We start from the raw sequence: 23,229 nt of genomic DNA on the forward strand, positions 1-23,229 counted from the left end.
TGATACTGAGCCTATCTTGCTATGAGCCTGCTTGGTTACTAAGATCAACAGGAGAGGCTCTTTGGAAGACACTCTTGCTTACAGAGGCCTGCTTGTTGAGCATGCAGAAAAGGGCTTACTCGTGTGTCGCTCCCAAATGCTGGAACACACTCCATTTGTCGCTATGATTGGTCCCCACTGTCTCTGCATTTAGGAAAAGGGCTGATGCATCTTTTTCATTTGGCTTTTTAAATTGCTAAGGTTTTTCAGGTTGTTTTTATGTTTTAATATCATTTTATTCATTTATTATTCTTGTCTGAATTCTTGTCAACTGCCTTGGCTGGGTACAAGAAGGTGGCATATAAATGCAATAATAATATAATAGATAATGAACATTCTCCATCATTTTAATTATGTACAGCTGGGGTGGGCAACTTCAACTTCCCAGGACCCTCCTGGGTTACCATAAACTTTATAGCCATAAGATTTTTGTATTTAATTTTTATTGTAGTCTTTAATTGTATATACACTAATAAATACTGTGTAAATGTTCAATAGTAGTGGTAGCATATGCATCAAAATGCTTGAAGGCTAAATGGTATTAAATCTTTTTATTACAAAGTTTGTTTGGGCAATTTGGTGTCTCATTTGAGAGTGCAAGAAATACAGCAGATTATTATTATTATTATTATTATTATTATTATTATTTATTTATATTGCACCATCAATGTACATGGTGCTGTACAGAGTAAAAGAGTAAATAGCAAGACCCTGCCGCACAATTTTCTGCTTTCAATATTTCTATCCATACAGTAAGACCAGATTCCGCTGGATCCAAGAGAGCAGTTCACAGAAGAGTGTGCCCCCTTTTGGCTTAGATGGGGTGTATATCTCAGAGCCATGTTCCAACTATTGCAGTGGTCATGGAGATTGTATCTCTGGAGTCTGTTTTTGTGACTTGGGCTATACCGGTAAGACATTAGGCTTTATACAGAATTGCTGTGGATATCATTCATTTGCTTGTGTGTAAATTCTGACAGCGGTAACGTTACCATATTTGGCAACTCTCTGCCAGTACATTGTGGCCCCGAACCAGCTGTCCAAATGCACAGCAACTAGATAGAAACAGAAGCAGACAACAATCATATTGCCTTGATAGATCAGCAGGGAGAGAAATCCAGCCTCCTGTTCCAGCTACCAAACAGTTGTTCATTGCTTTCACCATTTTTCCAATAGAACTTTGCATCTGAAGTCTCCAAAATTGGATCAGATTAAGAATTGCATGCCCAGCACCACTATTTGCACATACGTTTTCTCTTCCAGCTAGGGCTATATGTGCAGAAGCTGATTTGAAGCATGTGTGATCTTTCAAGCTTCTCTGAAAATTTCTGTTCGCGTGTAGCTTGCGCTGCTGTTCTTTTTCTTATTACTTTTCCTGAAGAGAAATGTACCAAAACAATTCTGAGCTAACTCTTCTGAATCATCATCAACAACAACAACATTATTATTATTATTATTATTATTATTATTATTATTATTTGCATTTATTTACCGCCCCATAGCTGAAGCTCTCTGGGCAGCTTACAGAGTTTAAAAACACAGAAATTAAAAACAAATATACAAAATTAAGCCCAAATCCTATGCATGTTTAGATTGAAAAGCATCCTACAGCTCCAATATTGCTGGTGGGGGAATGCTGGATGTTGTAGGATGCTTTTCCATCTAAACATGCATAAGACTGTGCCCTTAAAGGCTAAAAGCTTCTTGAACAGTGACATATTTCTTTTTCCTGCTTGCAGTTCACATTAACATCAGTGGTTTTAAGTGTTCAGATTGAATGTCTTCCATTTTAGAGGGAGAATTTGAGTCAGAGAGGAACTTATGTAGCAGGAGAATTATGTGTTTTCCATTTTATTTATTTTAAAAAGGCAAAATGGTGGAATATGCTTACCCCTGAGTTTTCTCAGAAGTAGCTAATATGTGTGAATCATATCATGCTGCTTGCCAGTTTATTGACCTTTGTTAGCACTGTTTCAACAAAGCATCTCCCATATATATTTCTTTCTTCCCCTTCTGAAGCCTCACATGGGACCTGTGTGTCTAATGTACCTAATCACAGTGAGATGTTCGACAGGTTTGAGAGGAAGCTGAGCCCTCTCTGGTACAAGATAACTGGAGGTCAAGTTGGGAATGGCTGTGGAATACTCAGTGATGGAAAATCTCTTTACTTCAATGGACCTGGAAAAAGGGAAGCAAGAACAGTCCCTCTGGATACCACAACTATCAGGTCAACTGTATATTCTGCTTTTAAAAAGTGCATGCAGTACAGTTTTATGTATACGTTAAATAGCATGGGAGACAAAATGGAACTCTGAGGAACTCCACAGGCCAACAGCCAAGGAGTCGAAAAGAAGTCTCCCAGTACTACCTTCTGGGTCCACAGTAGAATGCTACACATGTCCACTCAGAAGTAATTCTCAGAGTGGGGCTCACTCCCAGGTAAGTCGGAATAGGATTTCAGCCCAAATGAAGGAACTTGTTAATATTGAGATTAAAGATAGAAGATTATATCTAGAAAAAGTCACTTTCTGGTGTGATTACTGATTGATTGATTCCAATAAAGATTCTGACATACCATAAAAACCAAGTTGCTTTCCTTAAAATGTAGAAATATACAGTGAAATAACCCCAATTTTGCTCAAGCCGGAGGTGTAGAACATCCAGCCTGTAGGCCTAATTCAGCCCATAGAGCTCTGTAATCTGGCTTGTGAAGCCGTCCCTGGTTGACATGTGCCCCTTTTGAAACTGCACCACCCTCCTACATTTGATTTGTTCTTCAGGGACTGCTGGAGCGCTTTTTGAGGAACCTGGGACTATGCAGCAAGGAGAGGCAGAAGCCCAGGAAGGTCTTGCATTGTATATAGATGATGCTCAGCCTTTGGCAAGCCTCAGTATGCCCAGGTGTACAGTTCTAGAACCACCACCAAGAACACCTCATCACGTGTCTTTGTTTTCTTTAGTGAACAAATGTCACCTAAGGATCTCTTGATAATAGTGCCCAGAAAAGTTGAAAACTACGAATCCAAAGCCAGTGTGCTATGCTCTCGATGGTCCAATCAATCAGCGTTTGGCAATTACCATGGAAGCAGAGAAGAAAGCTCTCTTTAGCAATAATGCTATCTCCACAATATAGTCCTGTCAAAACATGATCTGTGTCGCAATTAGTTTTGGCACAAGCCAAGCACTATCTGAACTGTTGTTTACCACTTTTCTATCATCTCTGTAGCATCGTCCTTTTGTGGCCATTTGCCACTCTAAAGCCCTGAAGACCTGGATGTTTCTGTGCTGAAACTGCAAAAAAGCAAACTACACTTTCTCCCTAATAGTGAGCCGTAGGGTTTTCAAACCTCTTCATGACAAGCCACAGCTGCCAAAGTTCATTCTTCTATATAAGAGGAAGACGAGCACAGATCTACTTTCCAGCATTAATGGAATCTGTAGGAATCAATTCCACCCATCCTGCAGTGATACAGCTGGCATAACACTAATTCTGACACTCTTCAGGCCTGCCCTGGGTCACTTCAGCATCTTCCTTGCATAGACCAGTATTTTGCTCATAGTATTTACATCTTGCGGTCTGCCAATAGGCTACCCAGATATGAATTTTTGCCACTCTTAATGCTCATCCCATATGATTTTATTCACTTTCTGTTCAGTCATGTATGGGGCCTTCCTGGCAGCTGCAGAAACTAGATAAACGTTGCAAAAGGGATTTTCCCTCCACTGATGACATCTGGCTTGTTAACTGCAATTGCCTGAGCTTTCATCTGTGTTGCAGACCCTGCTGCTAATGACCAGAGATAGTCTCTCTTATATTAGAAGGCCCAAATTATCGCAAAAAGTATTTTCTGTCTTTGTACCTCTCTGTTCTGAAGATTCTGAAGTCTTTTTTTAAAAAATAATAATCATATAAATCTAAATGTGTGACTAGCCACTATTTAATTCCCTACGGGGAAATATGCAGACGTGTTACACATTGTTGGTAGTTATGTGTTGTTTTTAAAAGACAAATGAATAAATCTGTTCAGTCTGATGCTAATCTCTGCGGGGATTACCATTCAACCAAAAATATAGAATTTGATGTAACTTCATAGGAAAGTGTTTTATCCCTCAGACACCTTCATGGATTATAATTACATTTATATTAAGTTCCATTTATATCCAAATTATTACAAAACAATTTAAAATAATACAAATTTGACAGAGGAAAAATAAAAGTAACAGTACAATATATTAAATTCATATGAAATATCAACCAAAAAATTGGCAGATGTCTGCATAGTTGTGTGAAGCTGACAGGGAAATGAAAAACTGCTAGAAGCAATATTTTTAAAATAAAGGGAGCTTGTGAAATATGTGTTTTCTTGGTAGCTGATCTTTTGCACTAGGCAGAATGGACCATAGAAAATCAAAGACAACACATGACAATATCCAGTGGACAAGTATAGGCTTAATTCAGAAAACGATAACAAATGTTTGCAAATTGCATCTAGTAATAATTTACATTAAGTAATAATAGGAATAGTTGAACAGCGGTCTATATAAAGTAAAATGGTAAATAAAACATGTGCTAGAGAAATGGTGTTTAATAATATCATTCCCTGGCTATTGTCTATGTTGTTTTTCTCTCCTAAGATCACTTTTTAACATTTTTGTTAACAGGCTAGTTCAATTTTATGTACTAATTGGAAGCAAAACAATCGGTACAGGATGCAACAAACCCAGAGCCCGGAACGAAGGTAAACTCACTTTTATTTAGTTGAGCTATTTATCATAACGAAGGGTGCAAACCTATGTAAGTTTAGACTGAAACAACAAATGTCTCTTGAAACTGTATCTTCTTTTTATGAAGAACACAAATGACTTTTTTAATTTTAAAAAAATAAGTCATTAGCACCCCGTCATTTTATTGCTTCTTGTTTTACCCTGACAAAATGCCCATCATCGTGACTGGTTTGTATGGAGGAGGACCTGTTTCTTAGAGTGTGAACACAGATCCACATTGCACACCTGGGTGGGTTCCCTGTCAATGGAACTGGGCCACCAAGTGTCAGAGTTGGAAGGCAACCATTCAGTTAGAAGAAAGAAAGTACAGGGGATCCTATTCCCTGCCTCTAGTGACCCCTCACTATTTAATCAATTTTGTTCCTCCTTTCTTCATTTCATAGCCTCAGTACTGTTTTCTGCTTCTCAGTCATGCTAGAGCAGCCTTCCCCAATCTGGTACCCTCCATTGGCCATTCTGGGCTGGGGATGATGAGAGTTGTAGTCCAACACACCTGGAGGGCACCTGGATAGGGAAGACTGCTAGAATGAGATAGAATGTTGGGAACTGTCTCACACATTCCATTTAACTTGCAAGCAGGAAGCCAGGGTCACGCTGCCACGGATGTCGTGCATGCCAGATAGGGGCCCTGATGTATGTGCACAAAGCACAGACATGTGCAGTAAGGAAGACTTTGCATACAGCTGCATCCACACAATCTATAACTATTTTCAATGACAGTTCTAGTCACAAAGGTATCCTCCTGCAGACAGTTGCACTATACATGCACAGATCAAGGAGTTGTACAAGCCAGTGTGCACAACATCAGGGGCTGGGATAATCAGCATGGCTTCACTTCCCACTCATGCATTGATTGATCACCTGACTGTTTCAACTTGCTCCTATAAAAGCTGTTTCCCAACATTTCGTCTCACTCTCACATGACAAAGAGCTTTTCTACACAAGGCTGTTAATCTGCTGTATCTACTTTTGGTTTCATTGCAGAACTGAGATCTGAGCTCTACATGCAGAGTGTTTCCTCTCCTGCATTTCCACTACATAACTTCTAGGTGGCATTATGGTATAGCAGAATAGCACAAATACACAAGTGGAAATAGTGTTTTCTTTTGCTTTCGCAAATAACACCACATTTTCCCTACTGTAAAACAACTTGCCAAAAGTGCTTTTTAAAGCAGAAGCAAAACCGGAGAGCTATAACATCGTTTAAAGAACCTGTAAACAAGCATGAGTAGGGAATGATGAGTACACAATAAATACCTCATACAGAAAAGTTCTAAGAAACAGTAGACAGAATGGGGGGCTTTGAAGAAAGGAAGGGCAAGATTGATTCAGAAGCAAGGGTCAGTAGGGGCAAGGAGTCATTTTAGCTCATTCCCCATTGTTTTATTTTCTCCCATACAAATGAATTGTAGTTTCTCCCAAATAAGTGAGACGACGAGAGAGAGAGAGAGAGAGGCATTTATTTCCTAGTTGTGCCAGTGCACTGCCTTCTGTTTAATGCAGTTACTTTTAATTCACCTTATAAACACTGAAACTGGGGAAAATATTATTTATATTAGGGTTAATCTCTTTTTTTTCCAGTTGGCTTCTTTTCATTTCTTTTTCTTGATGTGGGATTTTCCCATTACTGAAAAAAAATAAAACAGTATTATGAGAAATCAGAAGGACATAGTATTGCTTTATGTAAAATCACTTTGCGCTTACTTAAATGTTTCTTACACCACAGAGAACTGATATCCCCTTGGCAAATTTGCCATTACCAGCTGTATTATGAAGCAAAATTCTCTGAGTAAGAAATTTCACTCTGCTTCACAATATGTCTGGGAAGCTGGAAATTCACAGAGATGCCTGTTCTTGTAGAAAAAGTAATGTTTCAATGAGCTTTTAGCTCCATTACAAACTATAGAGTAGTGCTCTGTAATATCCATCCACTATAGGAACCTGTTGATATCATAAAATGTTATACTTTGAGGGCCACTGAATATATCATATGCATATTGTACCAACGTCACATTAAATTTTCATGGTAAAGAGCGCCAGTCTTTAAAGAGAAATAGGTCAAACATTTCAGCATCATGTGGATATAAAATTAGAGCATTTAAAAACCCACCATTTCTAAGTTTTCATGGCAGGGAAAGTACTGTATTACTAGAAAAGTTATTCAAACATTGATTCTTGGCTGCTCTTTGGTTATTAATGCTAAACCAAGTTACCATACATATGTTTTTATGTTGTTTATCTGGGTTTGATGTATATGGCCATTCACTGATACCAAGGCTGTGTCTACACCTGTCTTTTTCCCAGGATCATCCCCATATGTCCAAAAGACACACAGGGGATCCCAGGAGCAGGCGGGGACAATCCCTCCATTTTCCTGGGATAATCCTTAGGTGTACAAAAGGCCCAAGACTACCATGTGCATGGTAGTGCACAAATTAGTTTGCGTGATTTTGTGCTTAGTCCAAAAGATGGCCTCTATTTATCCATGGATACTACCAGCACAATGGGAACTCTCTTTTATGGACAAATGCAGAAACCAACCACATCTTCTCCCACAATTTGAAAACCTGTATACACAAAAGACCTGGCTCCACATGTGATTTGCAACTCACAGACATCTTCCAGTCTTAACGTAATGCTGCCACTTTAAATGTAAATCTCCCTAAATCCTTCAACAAGAGTACTCAGATTCATGAAATATAGATTCTGGACTAGTGAAATGCGAGTATCAATTTGTGTTGATGGATTTAAAAATATTATTGTTGTTGCCGTTGTTATTTAAAATATATAATGGATATTTGTTTTTATGAGCAATTGAATCAGCTTACTCCAGTTCTGCAGCAATACTGTAATAACAATGTAGGAATGGTATTGGGGTGAGGGAAGAAATTTTGCTGCCTTTCTACTTGGAAAAATCCTGTCTGCACCTTTAAAAAAATCAGATTTGTTCACATGCTCAGGTGTGGAGAACATATGTATAGACTTTTTTTAAAAAAAACACACACACACTATTAACATAAAGAAGAAAATGTTTTTTTTTTAATCATGGGCATTCCTGCAGGAAAGGAAGAGGCTATTTTGAAATGGTGAGAAATTACTTTCCCCTACCCCATACTGCATAAGCAGTCCTGTATTCCCTACGTACATGAGTGCTCATGCAGTATAGCACAGGTAAGGCAGCTTGGGAGTGGGATCCAGGGGACATTTCTACACACATCCTGATGTGTGACTCCCTGTAGGGCGCCATGCACTTCACAGTGTGCTGGCAAAAAACAACAACAACCAGAGGTTTGTTGCCAAAATTCAGTGACAAACTGCTACAGAGCAATAAAAAGATCAAATTTATTGAAGTACTGAAATCCTTTTTTAAAAAGTAATAATAATTAGACCTCTTTTTTAAAAAATACATTTGTGTGCACATGGTGAAGAGGTTTCTTGCCAACAGTGGTATCACAGACATTGTGCAAAGGGTGCCTGTCACAATGGCGGAACGATACTACATTCAAAAGGCAAATAGTCATGCTAGGATTTATGAGGGAGCAAGATCCATCTCACCAGGAACCTCCAGTAATGATGGAGATGGGAAGCTTCTAGCAGAAAGATACCTGGTAGGGACGTTGTTCATGCAACAGAAAAGTACAAGTGTGCCATCATCTCTCAAAAAGTGAATCATCTGTACAAGTCCTAAGATTTTTTTTTATTTTAAATGAGGGGAGGGGTGTTTTTTATTGTTATTTTATTTTATTTTATTGCATTTATATACTGCTCTATAGCCGAAGCTCTCTGGGTGGTTTACAAAGGCCCCAAGCTCACACTATACTTATTGGAGAGTTGTCTAAATGTGGCCTTCACTGTCCACCAGGGAAGACTGGTTTCTGATCCCAGGTTTTGTGAATTTGTTTATTTCATTTTATTTTACAGGGCTTGTAGTTCAATATTCAAATGACAATGGAATAAGTTGGTATCTGCTGCGCGAATTGGACTTCATGTCTTTCTTAGAACCACAGATTGTATCCATAGAGCTGCCTCGTGAGGCCAAAACGCCAGCCACGGCTTTCCGATGGTGGCAACCTCAACATGGTATGAAAAGCTAGGATGCACCTTTAAAATTACAGTTTACTGAGCATGTAACTTTTAAGCCCCTAGTAATGAATAAGGAAGTTGCTATTTTCATAAATGAAGATTAACATGCCTGTTCCACAAATGAGGACAAGACAAACCCTTGTTCTGTTCAGAGGTTAGGGGCACACATGTGCTTAAATCCCATTGATTTCATTCCTCACTGATGATTTGAGTGTGCTTAATTGTGCAGAGAATTGTGCCATTAGGCTAAAGTCCAGATCCCCACATAGGCACTACATTCCCACTGTTGGGTTATGGCAGGGTGAACCATGCGCTTAAAAGCGTTCCCTTTCTACAGCTGATGATGGAGAAGATCCACAGATCCTTATGGGACTACCTTACTGAATCACACCACAGTTTAAGGAGCATCATTTATCAGCAACACTGATAAAACAGCCCCCAGCTGGTCTGTAGTTAGAGTGTATGCCATTAGATTTAGGGCCTATTGTTGGAATTTGGGAGAGAGCTATAGTGAGACTAAGGGATCAGTTGAGTCCATACAATTTTTCAGTAAGGATTTTGGGAGTTATTTGCCCCTTGGGAAGAGATGGAGTGCATTTGGTCAGAAATCACTTCCCAAACTCCAGATTAAAGAACAAATTTATTATGAATGATTCAGGACTAGAAGTGAAACAAAGAAGGCACAAAATAAAATATAAAACTTATTAACCAACAGTGACTGGAGTTTCTTCACTGACAGCCTAAACTCCCAACATCCCATTGCAAAAAAACCTGTACTTTCCTTTTATTACCCCTGGCCAGAGGAGAAGCAGTGTGACACTTCAACCTGATATTTGTATTCTGTTTCTTTCATTATATTCTGGACTTCTTGAGGCTGATTTTATCACCTTTTTAAACAACAAATCTACTTGTGGGTTCCTTCCAGTATATATTCAAGTGTGTGCTGTCTTCGCAGTATTGTAACTTTTCCAGCTTGGAGTGACCAGCAGGGGCAGGGTGAGGGAAGTGACACTGGGGTCATCTGTGGGGAGGAAGCATGGTGTCCTCCATTTTGTGTTGTGGTGGAGGCAAACATTTCCGCTTCCCCCATTTATTTATTTTTAATAAATGTACTGTACTTGTTGCTTCACACCTCCGCTGCTGCGCCCCTGAGCATGCACAACACAATGTAAAAAAATTCTGTGAAAGTACAGTCCCCCCCACATGAGATGGTTTACTCCAGTCAGCCACAATTAGGCTGGCAACTATTACCCAGAGGACCTTTTCTTCTGCCACCCCCACACTGTGGAGGAGATTCATCAGGTTAATGCTCTCTCTGAGTTTAACATAGCTGTAAAGACTAGTCTCTTCCGGCAGGCCTACCCAGATGAATTTTAAACCTAAGAATTTTTTATTTATTTATTTATTACATTTTTATACTGCCCAATAGCTGAAGCTCTCTGAGCAGTTCACAAAAATTAAAACCATAATAAAACAACCAACAGTTTAAAAACACAAATACAATTTTAAGATGCTGTGATTGTTATTTTAATATTGTATTGGTTTTATATGCTCTTTTAACTAATTTTATGTATTATATTTTATTTAGTGTTGTTCCCCGCCTCGATCCAGAGGGAGAGGCGGTTAATAAGTATTATTATTATTATTATTATTATTATTATTATTAGAGAAGAGAATCCTCACACGTGACTGAGCTAACTCTGCTTATTTCTTGTGTAATTGACGCCATACAGCTCGGAATATGGTGCATAGTTGCATTAAAAAAAAAACCACATACCGCACATTATTTCATACACTGTGCCCTAGAGGTAACAATTGTGTGACTAAAATATAGCAGCACTATAATGCCCCATAACAGAAAGATGCCCAGTGTAGATTTGCTCCAAGTTTACAAATGAAATAAATGTTTTTTTCTTAAGGCTAATGACAGAGGTTTGTTAACTTAGCTAAACGGATTACAGATCTAAAGTATGAGGAATAATGACTGCATATTTCTCTTTGTTTATAGGAAAGCATTCAGCACAGTGGGCTTTGGATGATGTCCTTGTTGGGATGAATGACAGCTCTCAGACTGGCTTTCAGGATAAATTTGATGGATCTGTGGACCTACAAGCTAGTTGGTACAGAATCCAAGGAGGTCAAGTAGACATCGATTGTCTGTCTATGGATACAGCTCTCATATTCAGTGAAAATATAGGCAAGGCTTGCATTTTAGTAAAGTACAAACATACTAAAGCTTTTAAAAATTCTTTTTAAAAATTTCAATATGATTACAGTGCATGGAGGAAACAATTTATAACATTTGATTACAAGTCATAGGAAGAGGCATAATGATTTCCCCCCCTGTGCTCTTTTTAGGAAAGCCTCGTTATGCTGAGACTTGGGATTTCCATGTGTCTGACTCTACCTTCATGCAGTTTGAGCTGAACATGGGCTGCAGCAAGCCATTCAGTGATTCCCATGGTATTCACTTCCAGTATTCCATAAACAATGGGAGAGACTGGCATTTGGTGACTGAGGAGTGCGTCCCTCCCAGGATAGGCTGTCAACACTATACTGAGGGTTCAGTTTACTCTTCAGAAAGGTTCCAGAACTGGAAGCGAATTACTCTCTACCTTCCACCTGCAACAATGTGAGGACTATTCTCTAATTCAGGCTTCTTCTTTTTTCATAATGTTTTGGCTGTGAAAGGGAGTATGGCATTTAGTTGAATTTATGACCTAACCATGACAGAAACTGTGAATGAACGATTTATAAGGATGCATTAAACCAAATGTCTTATTTAAATGCACTGGAAAGCTTACAAAGAGGGCCACCCTAGAGTAAAGGCATTTTTCTCTCTACCCCCAGATTTAAGTATCTGTGCTTTAGCCAAATTAAATTGTCACATCGTTTATCCTCATATCCTCACAGCTAAGTCATTCTCCCACGACTCTAAGGGTGGAACTAGATGTGGTGACAAATGCAGATTTTCTGCTATGACTCTGCTTTGAATTCCCCTCCTCTGGCCATAAATGCTGTTAGCATATCATGCATTTCCCTGTGCTCATTCCACATTAAAAATATACATGCATAAAATCACCAAATCTCCAGTTGATGTTGAAATTTGAATGGAAGTGCAGGAGACTCTGTAGGGCAGACTTCTGCAACCAATGGCCACACTGCTTGGGGATATTGGGCATTGTAGTCAAATACAACTGGGGGGCACCAGGCTAGGGCAGCCTCTGAAATTCAAGCTCAGGGGAAAATGCATGCGATGGCATGCAAATTCACTTCTGCCCGTGGAAAATAGTAGTCAGTTCACATGATATTTAATCAATGATAAGCTTACTACATGCCAATTACCTCTTTACCATACATATGTATTTACCTTTGGAAATGTGTTGGAAAAATGCTATTGTGGAAATAGGTAACACATCCTAGAAATTCTACCTAGCTTCCATGTGTTAATAACAACTGCTACATAAAATGTGATTGCATTAATTCATCTTCTGGCAATTCACTTGCAGAAGGGTTCAGATATTAGACTGCCAGAAAATAGGAGTGCCTCAGATGGGGCACTTTTTCCAAATTTATGTAAAAACTGGCAGCACATATAAACACAATCTAGGGTAGATAACTATTGGTTTAGGCTTTTAACTAAACATGAAAAAGTATTTTCAACAATTGGTTTGCTCTGAATCATTCTCTTCGTTGTGTTTCCAAGGTCTCCCAGAACACGCTTCCGATGGATTCAACAAGACTATGCTCCTGGTGGGGACGCATGGGCTATTGATAATGTCATTCTGGCCACTGGATGTCCTTGGATGTGCTCAGGTCATGGAATCTGTGATGCTGGTCGCTGTGTGTAAGGAGACACATGGTTCATGTCCTATATATTGGTGGTGGGGGGTGTAACTACTGGATGCATTGTACCAATTCATTGTTCATGAGCTTGGCTCCTCCCACCAGTAGGAGCAGCTAAATTAACCAAAAACTAACAAAGAAGCCAATGGTTCCTGGAAACCAATGGTTCCTGTTATGTCCAAACCTGGCTTGTTGTTGCCTAATAAACCAGGAATGGGAAACCAACTTCAAACTGTGCCTTCAGACTCCATTTCATTAGGGAAGTGACAAACCAGGAGTCTGGGTTCAAACATGATGGAAAGCTTGTGGTGGGAGGAGCCAAAAGGGGGGCGATTAGACAATGTGCATGAGAATGCTGTTCATGAAGGTTAAGCCAAAATTCTCAGCAATTCTAGCTTATCGTTAGGTCTGAACGCAGCCAGTCTCATTCGTCAATGGATAATGCTCCCAACCACTGCCCATAATTTGTTGCCAGGTGTGACAGAGGTTTTGGAGGCCCTTACTGTGTTCCTGCTGCTCCCCTCCCTTCTGTTCTGAAAGACGACTTCAATGGTAACCTGCATCCTGATCTTTGGCCTGAAGTCTATGGAGCTGAGAGAGGCAACCTGAATGGGGACACCATCAAGTCTGGAACTACCCTCATCTTTAAAGGGGTTAGAAATTTACATTCAAATGTTATTTAAATATAAACTGCTTTCCTCCCAGCCCTTCATTTCATTGCTGTTCTCTGATTATTTTCAGACTCCTGCAATTTATTGCCTTCTCCATACCTGTATTGGTCCCCTTTTATTTATAGAACTGTTGCCAGAACATTTTAGGGGGGAGGTTAGCCATTTTTATCCTGTTCAGCCTCACCCAAAGGCAAATTAAAATGTGCTGAACTAAGGTGATAAATTTCCTGTGAAGAAACGGTATCACCTCAGTTTTTTCATGAGGGAGGGCCATTGATTTGCGAGCCTGCCTCAAAGCACACCACATCAGAGAGAAGGACTCCCTCCCTCTGGATTTTAACACAGAGACATTTTCATACAGTCCCCAAGTGAAAACAGAGTTAGTACATTCCCCTTGTGTGGACTTTACTGCCTCAGTTAAGCATATTCTTCATTCCTTTCTTCTCCCACTTCTCATTGAATATATATATACTTTTTGTTCTCACTCTTGATAGACTTCATGGGATTGATTTGAGTAGGTGCCATCCCTCACTTCTCATTACCCCCCTCTCATAATGTTCTCAACTTGCCTACCCCCATACCCCAGAACCAGTCTGTTTTTCCATTCCTTTGTACATCCAGACCCTCACATTATGTAGAACAGCCATCCTCAGCCTGGTGCCCTCCAGATGTGTGGCTGGCTAGTGGATGCTCCCAACACATCTGGAGAGCACCAGGTTGGGGAAGCCTGACATAGAATCTAGACTGTAAGTGCCTTTGAAGACTACATAGTCATAGGTATATGGCTGAGAATATAAATTTAAAAAAGGAAAACCTTTAATCCGTCATCTTGATATATTATTCTCAAAACTGAACCATTGGTATCAGCATAAATTGTTTTCAATTACAAGAATGTAGATCATAAAGAAAGGTTTTATTCCTCCAGATAAGATCTGCACAAGTTATAACCCATCAGCCAAATAGGCTCATCAGCAACTTAATAAAACCTTCTTATTCTTTTATAATGCTAGGTAGTGCCTATGTAGCACTATAAAAACATGGGGTCATGAAGCATTGGGTAGGTCACAGTTCATGCATTCAGTTTGTTGGGTCACAAGTTGTGCAGACCTGTTCTTATTAACACTTATACAAAAACAAATATCTCCATTGCATTCCATACATACATTATTTTGTTAGATTGTCTTTTACCTACTTGGGGCTATTTAGTAAGACTGAATTACAGAAAACCTTAGTTTGATCTATGGGAAATAGTAATTCTCATTATCTATTCTCTATTTACAGGAGGGGCTGAGAATGCTTGTCTCAAGAGATTTAGATTGTAGCAATACAATGTACATCCAGTTTTCATTCAAATTTTTAGCCAAAGGTAAGGTAAATCCTTTGCTTCATTAGTTCTGTTTACCCATTGTAGCTATAATAAAATATCCATGCTAATTTGCAAAAACAAAAACAAAAACACGCACCAGCTAGTACACAAACTGTTGTCAATTCTGGGGCAGAACTAAGGAGACACTGCACCCAATGACAGTCAAAAAGAGTGTCCTGCCTTTTCTGCTAGCATATATTGCTACCAGATGGTTGAAGAAATAAAGACTGCAGCTTGTTATAGAGCATCACCTCACCGGGGGGGGGGGGGGATCATGTTTCCTTACTCTTGCTTCTCTGCCCCTGCTTTTGTCCCTCGTTACTTTCTCTTTCTGCCCAGAGGGGAAAGAGGAAGTAAACAAAGACCACATGGCCCATTCAGGGGTCATTTGTATTGCACCACTTTTTCTGCACGCAGCAGGAGATCATGGCACATTACGGTTGTTGTTTTTAAAAAGTCAGATTATTTTGCAACGGAAAAATTAGCGGGAGGCACGCAGAGGCGGTTGACATCATCTAAATGACTCACACACATACCGTAAGTGTGCAGTAGCGAGCGTGCAATAAAACGCTTGTCTGATCAACCTCGTAGTAATCCCCAGGCAAGTCACTGGGGGTAGCATTTTCTTTCAGTACTGCTTCTTTCACTGTTCTTCTCTTGAACTGTGACCCTCTATCAAAAAATCCCTGGATGAGATGTCCAAATCATTTTTCTATTATATCATAACATGACTATTGTAAACAGTTTGGGTTGATCTGTACTTCGGCAGAACACTCTCCTACACAAGTGGTGTGAAATGCTGTCACTTTCCATTGTGTTAGAAGTCCTTTGTAATTTAAGAACTGAAGGATAGCCACAGTCTAGAAGTTTGACTTGAGTAGTGCTTAATATTTTTGAATTTTATCTGTAAGAGTACAATCCTATGCCCCCTAGACAATGTCTGGGGGACATTGGGTATTTCTGGAGTCAGAAAACCACACTCCCTGCCCCGTAGCAGCCAGTGTGGAAAGAACCGCACTGGTTGCTGCTTTTGCTCACAAACATGAGCTCATAGAGGGTGAAAGGGGGCGTACCTGGGGTGGGAACCAGAGGAGACTGGAGACAAGGGGCTACATGGTATCCCCCACCCATCCTCAGCCTCCTTCCTTCCCTCTCTTTGAAACCTCTGCTAGATCAGAGAAATCACCTGTCTTAGTAAAATGCAGAGCGGGGCACATGAGGCTTACAAGTACCCAGGCACATCACATAGGATTGCACCCTAAATGATCTTTTTAGGAAAACTTGGGTGCTTCTTAAAAATAAATAATGGCAAGTTGCTGTAGTACTAGGTTTGTCCATCCACACCCTGTCCCCAAACACCAATGAAACACCAATGAACTTTCCATGAGATTGTAGAACTTTAATCATTAACCACTGGAAGCTCATTTCAAAACCAAAGCAAAAGCCTTGGTTGCTCTGTATCCCAGGGTTTCTGTGACACCACAGTAACTCAAATGCAGAGGAGGGAGATTTCAGATAGTGTAGTCTATGTTGTCCCTATGACATTTTGGGCAAGTTATTGTTTCTTTGGAAATGTACTTGCATTGTTTTAATTTGAAACCTTATTTATATCTCTCTGCCACCATGTTAAGCTGTCTAATATCGCATTTTCACTGTTAATTTTACTTTGCCACTTTGATATATTCCCTTTTGTTCTAGGTACCCCAGAGAGGTCTCATTCTATCCTGCTACAATATTCCATCAATGGGGGCATCACTTGGCACCTGATAGATGAGTTTTACTTCACTCAAACAACGGATGTTCTCTTCATTAATATCCCACTGCCATACACAGCACGGAGCAACACTACGCGGTTTAGGCTCTGGCAGCCTTATAACAATGGTATAGATGAAACGTATACTTTTGTAATTATTTTACTTTTTAATGATGCTGTTTCTGGATGTATTTCTTAACATATTTCCCAAATCCTGCTATATATGGTAAAAGTAAAAACATTGTTTTATTGTTTATTTCATTTTGTAAGCCACCTTCAGCAGAATTAAAATCCCAATAACAAATAAATTAAACAGATAGATAGATGCGTAGATAGATAGATTATCTGAAAGACAATCCAAGAAGCAGGCAAGATTTGATGGGGTGTCTTGAGAAAATGTACCTAGCAAAGAAATGCAAGGTAAAGCTACCTCAAGTCAGCTATCATTACCCATATGTATCGCATAGGCCCCATTCAGAAGACACTTTAAACCATGGCTTTAACCATGGTGGTTCAGCCAGAAAGCCAGGCCATGTTCAAAAGATACATTAAACCATGATTTTAACCATGGTGAATAAGCCAAAAAGCTTTATTCATAGAACATAGAATAGTAGAGTTGGAAGGGGCCTACAAGGCCATCGAGTCCAACCCCCTGCTCAATGCAGGAATCCACCCTAAAGCATCCCTGACAGATAGTTGTCCAGCTGCCTCTTGAATGCCTCTAGTGTGGGACGAGCCCACTACCTCCCTAGGTAACTGGTTCCATTGTCATACTGCTCTAACAGTCAGGAAGTTTTTCCTGATGTCCAGCCGGATTCTGGCCTCCTGTAACTTCAGCCCGTTATTCCGTGTCCTGCACTCTGGGATGATCGAGAAGAGATCCTGGCCCTCCTCTGTGTGACAACCTTTAAGGTGTCTTCTGAACACAGCCTGACTTTCTAGCTTAACCACCATGGTTAAAGCCATGGTTTAAAGTGTCTTCTAAATGGGGCCATTGATTATTTGGAATTCACATAGGAAACATAAAGGAGTATATATGGAGCATAGTCACTTCTTAATGTATTTTTGGGAATCACTGGGCAGTATGCTATGCTGCTGCTGCACCTCCACTAGTTTTGTTGAGCAAGCCGAACAGACCTCTTGTAGCAGGAACTAGCATTTCCTGAAACAGCCCTGGAAATTAGTGGCAGCAGTCATTTATGGAATGGGACAGGTCAACAGAGCTTCCTTTTGAGAGCAACGCTGACCATACTGGAAATGAGCATTTCCACTCGTTTATCGTTGTTTCAGGACTCACTAGTTTCTGTTGCACTAGTGATCTGTTCTGCTGATGCAGGCACAGCATAGGATACTGTCCACTGATCTCCCATCGTGATGGTTTCCTGCTGTATAATGATTCCTACTGCTCTTCTATTTAACAAATAAGTCAGAACTATAAATGTTTTTCATTCCCAGGCAAGAAAGAAGAAATTTGGATTCTAGATAATTTCATTATCGATGGAAACAACCTTAAGAATCCTGTTATCCTTCTTGATACCTTTGACTTTGGCCCAAAGGAAGACAACTGGTTTTTTTATCCTGGTGGAAACATTGGACTTTATTGTCCATATTCATCCAAAGGAGCACCGTACGTATCAGACTTATTCCAGAAAAAGGTCATTTATTAATAGAGGTTGATCATTAAGTTTTGAAATATAATTTTTATTTCTCTAATAGGGAGGAAGATTCTGCTATGGTATTTGTTTCAAATGAAGTTGGGGAACATTCAATTACGACAAGGGATTTGAATGTGAATGAGAACACCATAATCCAATTTGAGGTACTTATCACCGCATTCTCCTCTTCTTGCTTATCAAGCATTTGTCTTTCTTAGCCTTACTCTGGCATTTTCCTGCCTATATTGTATTTTTTAAAGGATGGGGGAAATCCTGTTAATTTGAGTAATTTTATGTTAATTTCTAGTCCAATCCATAAAGAAATAGGAAGACTATTAAGTTCTTACAATATGGAAATGTTGTAACTATCACAATTTGATATTGTACTGACAAGGTAACCTGAAAATGCCCCTATTAAAGCCCCTCAATTTAATGTGAATAAATTGCTCAAACACACTCCTGACATTTTCCCTCTAGCCCCCACCAACATCAAGATACAGAGAACTCCAAGGCTGTCTTGGTCTCTTGGAACTCATACTTGGAGACGCACATTGTTTAATCTGAATGAATGAATTTTATTTACGGTCACAAGAACAGCAAAATTGTTTAATCTATTTACCATTGAAAGCCGTCTGACCAGGGATTTCTGAAGGGTCAGAGCATACTCTGGAATTCCTATCTCTCCTTGAGGTGCTTATCAAGGAACAGAATGCAACATTTTGTACCGGCCATAGGCTGCCAAAATATGGCATTATGTAAGAATGGGTTTCTGTTTATGGAACATGTATGGGACTTGTGATCAGTCACAGGAGGTAAAAGCAACTTGGATGAAGTATAAATGTATGCTGATGTGGCTGATGGTTAGAGAGCCTCTGCCATCGGTTTGTACAGGGTAAGGGGCTTTCTCCTGTATGCACAGTATAATAAAGAGTCTCTGTTTCTGGATCGGTTGTGAAGTCATCCCTTTCCTACCAGGTTAGGGGAATTTCCCTAACAGTTCCCTCAGAGTGGAAGGTATGATTGTCAAAAGGATGTAGACAAAAATGTCATTCCCATTCTTATCTCTCCCCACCAACCGTCCAATGTATAGGAATGTATGTGTGTGTTGGTATCCCCTTGTGCATTATTTCCTTTTTTTAATATGTAAACATTCAAAACATTGAAAAATAGTATAAAAATACAAAAAGACATTGTATATAACTTTGCTATACAAAAATATAATTGCCATCAAGAAAAGAGGTGAGGGGGAAACCATTTAGTTTTACCTTACCTTGTGAACCGCCCAGAGAGCTTTGTGAACCGCCCAGAGAGCTCCCGCTATTGGGCGGTATAGAAATGTAATAAATAAATAAATAAATAAATACCTGGAAAAAGCCAGTTGTGCATTTCCTATTCCCCATTCCATATTGTTGGCTGCTATTTATACAATGTGATGATGTCATGATATAAGTGAGCATTCCTACACATTATAGGGAGAGAGGAGGTGCAGCAACTCCATGTTGACTGTATTGTGTAGTTCCATCCTCAGTACTACTGCCATATGTTGAAAGAATGTCAATTTCAAATTGCAACTGAAGCATGTTATAAACATTTATAAGTACTGTATACTAGCTAATACATGCAAAAGATTTGCAGTTGTAGCACATTGTTGTGCATTATAAGAAGCTGCTGAACGTACGCCTTGTGTGTTCCTAGAAAATTCACTTTGGTTGTGTATTCATGCACATTCCAATTTGTCATGACAACTAATTAATAATATATAGAATGCAAACTGTTTTCTGTTTTAAAATATAGATTAAAAGCTTGTTCAACAAATGCCTTTGAGGTCACATTCAGACAGGAATGAGTATTCAGAGTGTTTACCCCATAAGACCTGCACGCACATATTGGCATCTGGCAAAGGCATTTCGTTTTGTTTTTAAATTAAATGTCTTTTGCTGAGGTCTTGGAAGATGCTGATAAACAAGACGTTTTTATGCATAATGCAGTAACAGTTGCCATCCCACACTTCTAGATTCTAAGAACCATGCCTTCTAAATTCAGAGCAGTAGGTACTTGACCTAGTTATAAGTAAGTACCATGTATTATGGGAATTAATGTTATGTTCTTAACATTTTCGTAAGAAATAATTTGTTTTTCTATTCAGTTCAGTATATCTATCGACCTATCGATCTATCACATAGTTAAACTATGGAATTCGCTACCACAAGATATAGTAATGGCTACAAATTTGGATGGCTCTAAAGAGAAGTTGGATAAATTCCTGGAGGAGAAGGCTATCAATGGCTATTAGTCCTGATGGCTATGTGCTACCTCCGGTATCTGAGGCAGAAAGCCAAGTACACCATGCTGGGGAATATGAGCAGGGCCAGGCAAAGCTGGTAATAAGCCTGGGCCAGATAGGAAATGTAGGCCCCATTTCAAACTGCTTATTAAGTATTTTTTAATCAGTTCTAAATTCATATGAACTAAAATGATTTATAAAAAAGGTAATGGCAAACACTTTTATTCAAGATGTATATAAGACATCACTTCTTCACATTCAGAAATGCTTTATGTGCTTTTCTTACGTGGGCAAATTCATCAACAACAACAGAAAAATCAAGCAACTTTGTCCAGGGGGGACTTGGAGTAGGCTCCCTCAAAATCATAGGCCCATGCCAACTAGCCCCACTGGCCACCCCTCTGCCCAGCCCTGAATATGAGTGGGAGGGTGCTGTTGCACTCATGTCCTGCTTGTGGATTTCCTGTGGGCAGCTGGTTGGCCACTGCATGAACAGAACACTGGTTTCCCATTGTTGTGCAACTGTGCGAAAATGGGACCTGGATTTTTTTTTTTAAAGTGCTTCAATTGCACTCAAGATCGCAATTGGAGCTGAGAAGGGGGCTCGGAATTGGAGCTGAGAAGGAGTGGAGCGGGGTGGCAGCCATTGGAGGGAGATTTAGGTAACATTGTAGGGCTGTCACTGGCAAGAGGGAAAGAGCACAGGTAGTGGCTTGGTTTGTGTCCACTGCCCTTTACCCATAATGGATTGGCATGTCTGGGTTCACATGACACGACAACCCATCGAGGGTAAAATAAACCCTACTGCAGACTGTGGACTATCAGGGACTTTCAGAACCCAGTCTCTCTCTCTCTCTCTCTCTCTCTCTCTCTCTCTCTCTCTCTCTCTCTCTCACACACACACACACACACACACACACACACACACACTTTGACACATGCACAAAACCATCCTGATTTTCCAAAAGTAGATATAGAGACACAACTGGGAAAGGAACTTGCATCTTATACCTGCATTTCCCATTTTGCTAGTGCAGGTCCTGGAATTCTCTGTTGTATATGGGTATTGACAATGGCACACATCATAAAGAGCTACCCATTCTATCAGTATGAATGTTTATGCTAGCCAGGAGACCTGGGGGTACTGTGGAAAGGGATATAGAAGAGCAGAAAGAGATAAAGAATCAATAGTGCACTGAGCCCTCTGTCTGATTTTTCTCTGACATCAATACACTTCTTCTTGTGCATGTTCTGCTTCTGGACTAAGCCTTTCACCCTGATTTTTACATTACAAATAGCCAAAGGTTCCAGCACACTAACTCCTTTCCACTCCGTTGTGAAAGAATGTGTCTCAAGGCTCTGTTGTCTGTTCCCAGCACATCAGACATCTTGGAGAGATCACTTCTCAAACAGACAAAATTCCTTCTGATCCTACTGCAAAAAGAGCCACCGTTTTATAAAGCAGGCTAGTGTCAAAACACCCATAAAAGATGGCCCATGCAATCTTTGGGGGATTTGTTTTCTTCTATTTCAGATTAATATTGGATGCACCACTGATAGTTCATCTGCTGACCCAGTGAAACTTGAATTCTCACGTGATTTGGGGGCAACCTGGCACCTGCTTCTTCCTTTATGTTATAGTAGCAGTAGCTACCTCAGTTCTCTATGCTCTACTGAGCATCATCCAAGCAGCACGTACTATGCTGGAACAACCCAGGGCTGGAGAAGAGAGGTCATCCACTTTGGAAAGCTACACCTCTGCGGGTAATTGTCTTGACTCTCACCTAGCTTTTATCTTTATATGTCTTTTTCTGTACTACTTGATTATAGTAAAAGGAGGCTCACTGACTCTGCCTGATCATAAATACAGTTCCACTCAATTCAGTGGAATGCTTCAAGAAAGCATGTTTAGGATCACATACGTACAGTCCACTCCTAGTCACATTGTTTGGAATCAAGTTAGTACAACTTGATTATGACGAATGTGGTTTGGACTGGGATGCCAGCAATATTTTCCTCCTTACTTCTACCCACTACCGTGAGGACATAGGTCAAATGGAGGCTAAGGAGTTGGCTACTGTTGTTCATAATCTGGTAGGTTCTGGTAATTGGCCTGCCCTTGAAAACAGTTTGGAAAATTCAACTGCTACAACTCTTTGCTGGATTAAATAGAGCCCATGTAAGTTAGGCTTAATTATATGGTGGAGAGTGACTGGGAGGTGGGAGGTGCCTGTGCGTGTGAGGATACTGAGTGTATAAAAGGCAGGAGCAGACAGTCAGTTGCTTAGATGAGAGATAGGAGAAAGTATTTTGGAGATAGGGCCTTAGGAATTGATGAAACTACATCTAATTAGTGGACGTTAGAAGGGGTACAGTAGGCAGGATAAGACGAAGAACTGAATGATTGATTATATGATATAACATTTCTTGTATTAAATAAACTTTACTTCGTTTGTTTTTAAACTATAAAATCCTACATCTTGTTCATCTTTCGGCGTTGGGTACTTCTCATGGTTGGGTAAAGGGAACAAACTAGGCATGTTGGGTGTCTCTTTTACCTGGTGAATATAGGAGCTGAAGCTTGTGGGGCAGTGAGGGCAGCTGGCCTAAAGCAGAGGCAGGCATTCCTGAGGGCAGGCGACGTCACAAGGGCTGGCAGTGTCGGATAACGTCACAAGCACTTCCTCCCATTTGAATCTTCCCATGGATTAAAATCTACTGGAGAGCCAGCATTCCAGAAGCCAATA

The 23,229-nt window shown here is 40.0% G+C and overlaps 1 protein-coding gene across 1 annotated transcript in view; it reads left to right on the forward strand.

The window, feature by feature from the left end:
• RELN (reelin) overlaps nucleotides 1–23,229 on the forward strand; it is a 352,879-nt gene that overhangs the window by 276,502 nt on the left and 53,148 nt on the right. The window contains 13 exon segments of the mRNA XM_063134189.1: nucleotides 793–950; nucleotides 2,059–2,266; nucleotides 4,702–4,778; nucleotides 8,746–8,904; nucleotides 10,916–11,104; nucleotides 11,266–11,539; nucleotides 12,614–12,754; nucleotides 13,229–13,406; nucleotides 14,706–14,790; nucleotides 16,489–16,671; nucleotides 17,999–18,170; nucleotides 18,260–18,362; nucleotides 22,017–22,246. Of these exon segments, the coding sequence (XP_062990259.1) occupies nucleotides 793–950; nucleotides 2,059–2,266; nucleotides 4,702–4,778; nucleotides 8,746–8,904; nucleotides 10,916–11,104; nucleotides 11,266–11,539; nucleotides 12,614–12,754; nucleotides 13,229–13,406; nucleotides 14,706–14,790; nucleotides 16,489–16,671; nucleotides 17,999–18,170; nucleotides 18,260–18,362; nucleotides 22,017–22,246 (2,157 nt within the window).

Source organism: Elgaria multicarinata, chromosome 9 (assembly GCF_023053635.1).
Source record: "Elgaria multicarinata webbii isolate HBS135686 ecotype San Diego chromosome 9, rElgMul1.1.pri, whole genome shotgun sequence".
Classification (NCBI taxonomy): domain Eukaryota; kingdom Metazoa; phylum Chordata; class Lepidosauria; order Squamata; family Anguidae; genus Elgaria; species Elgaria multicarinata.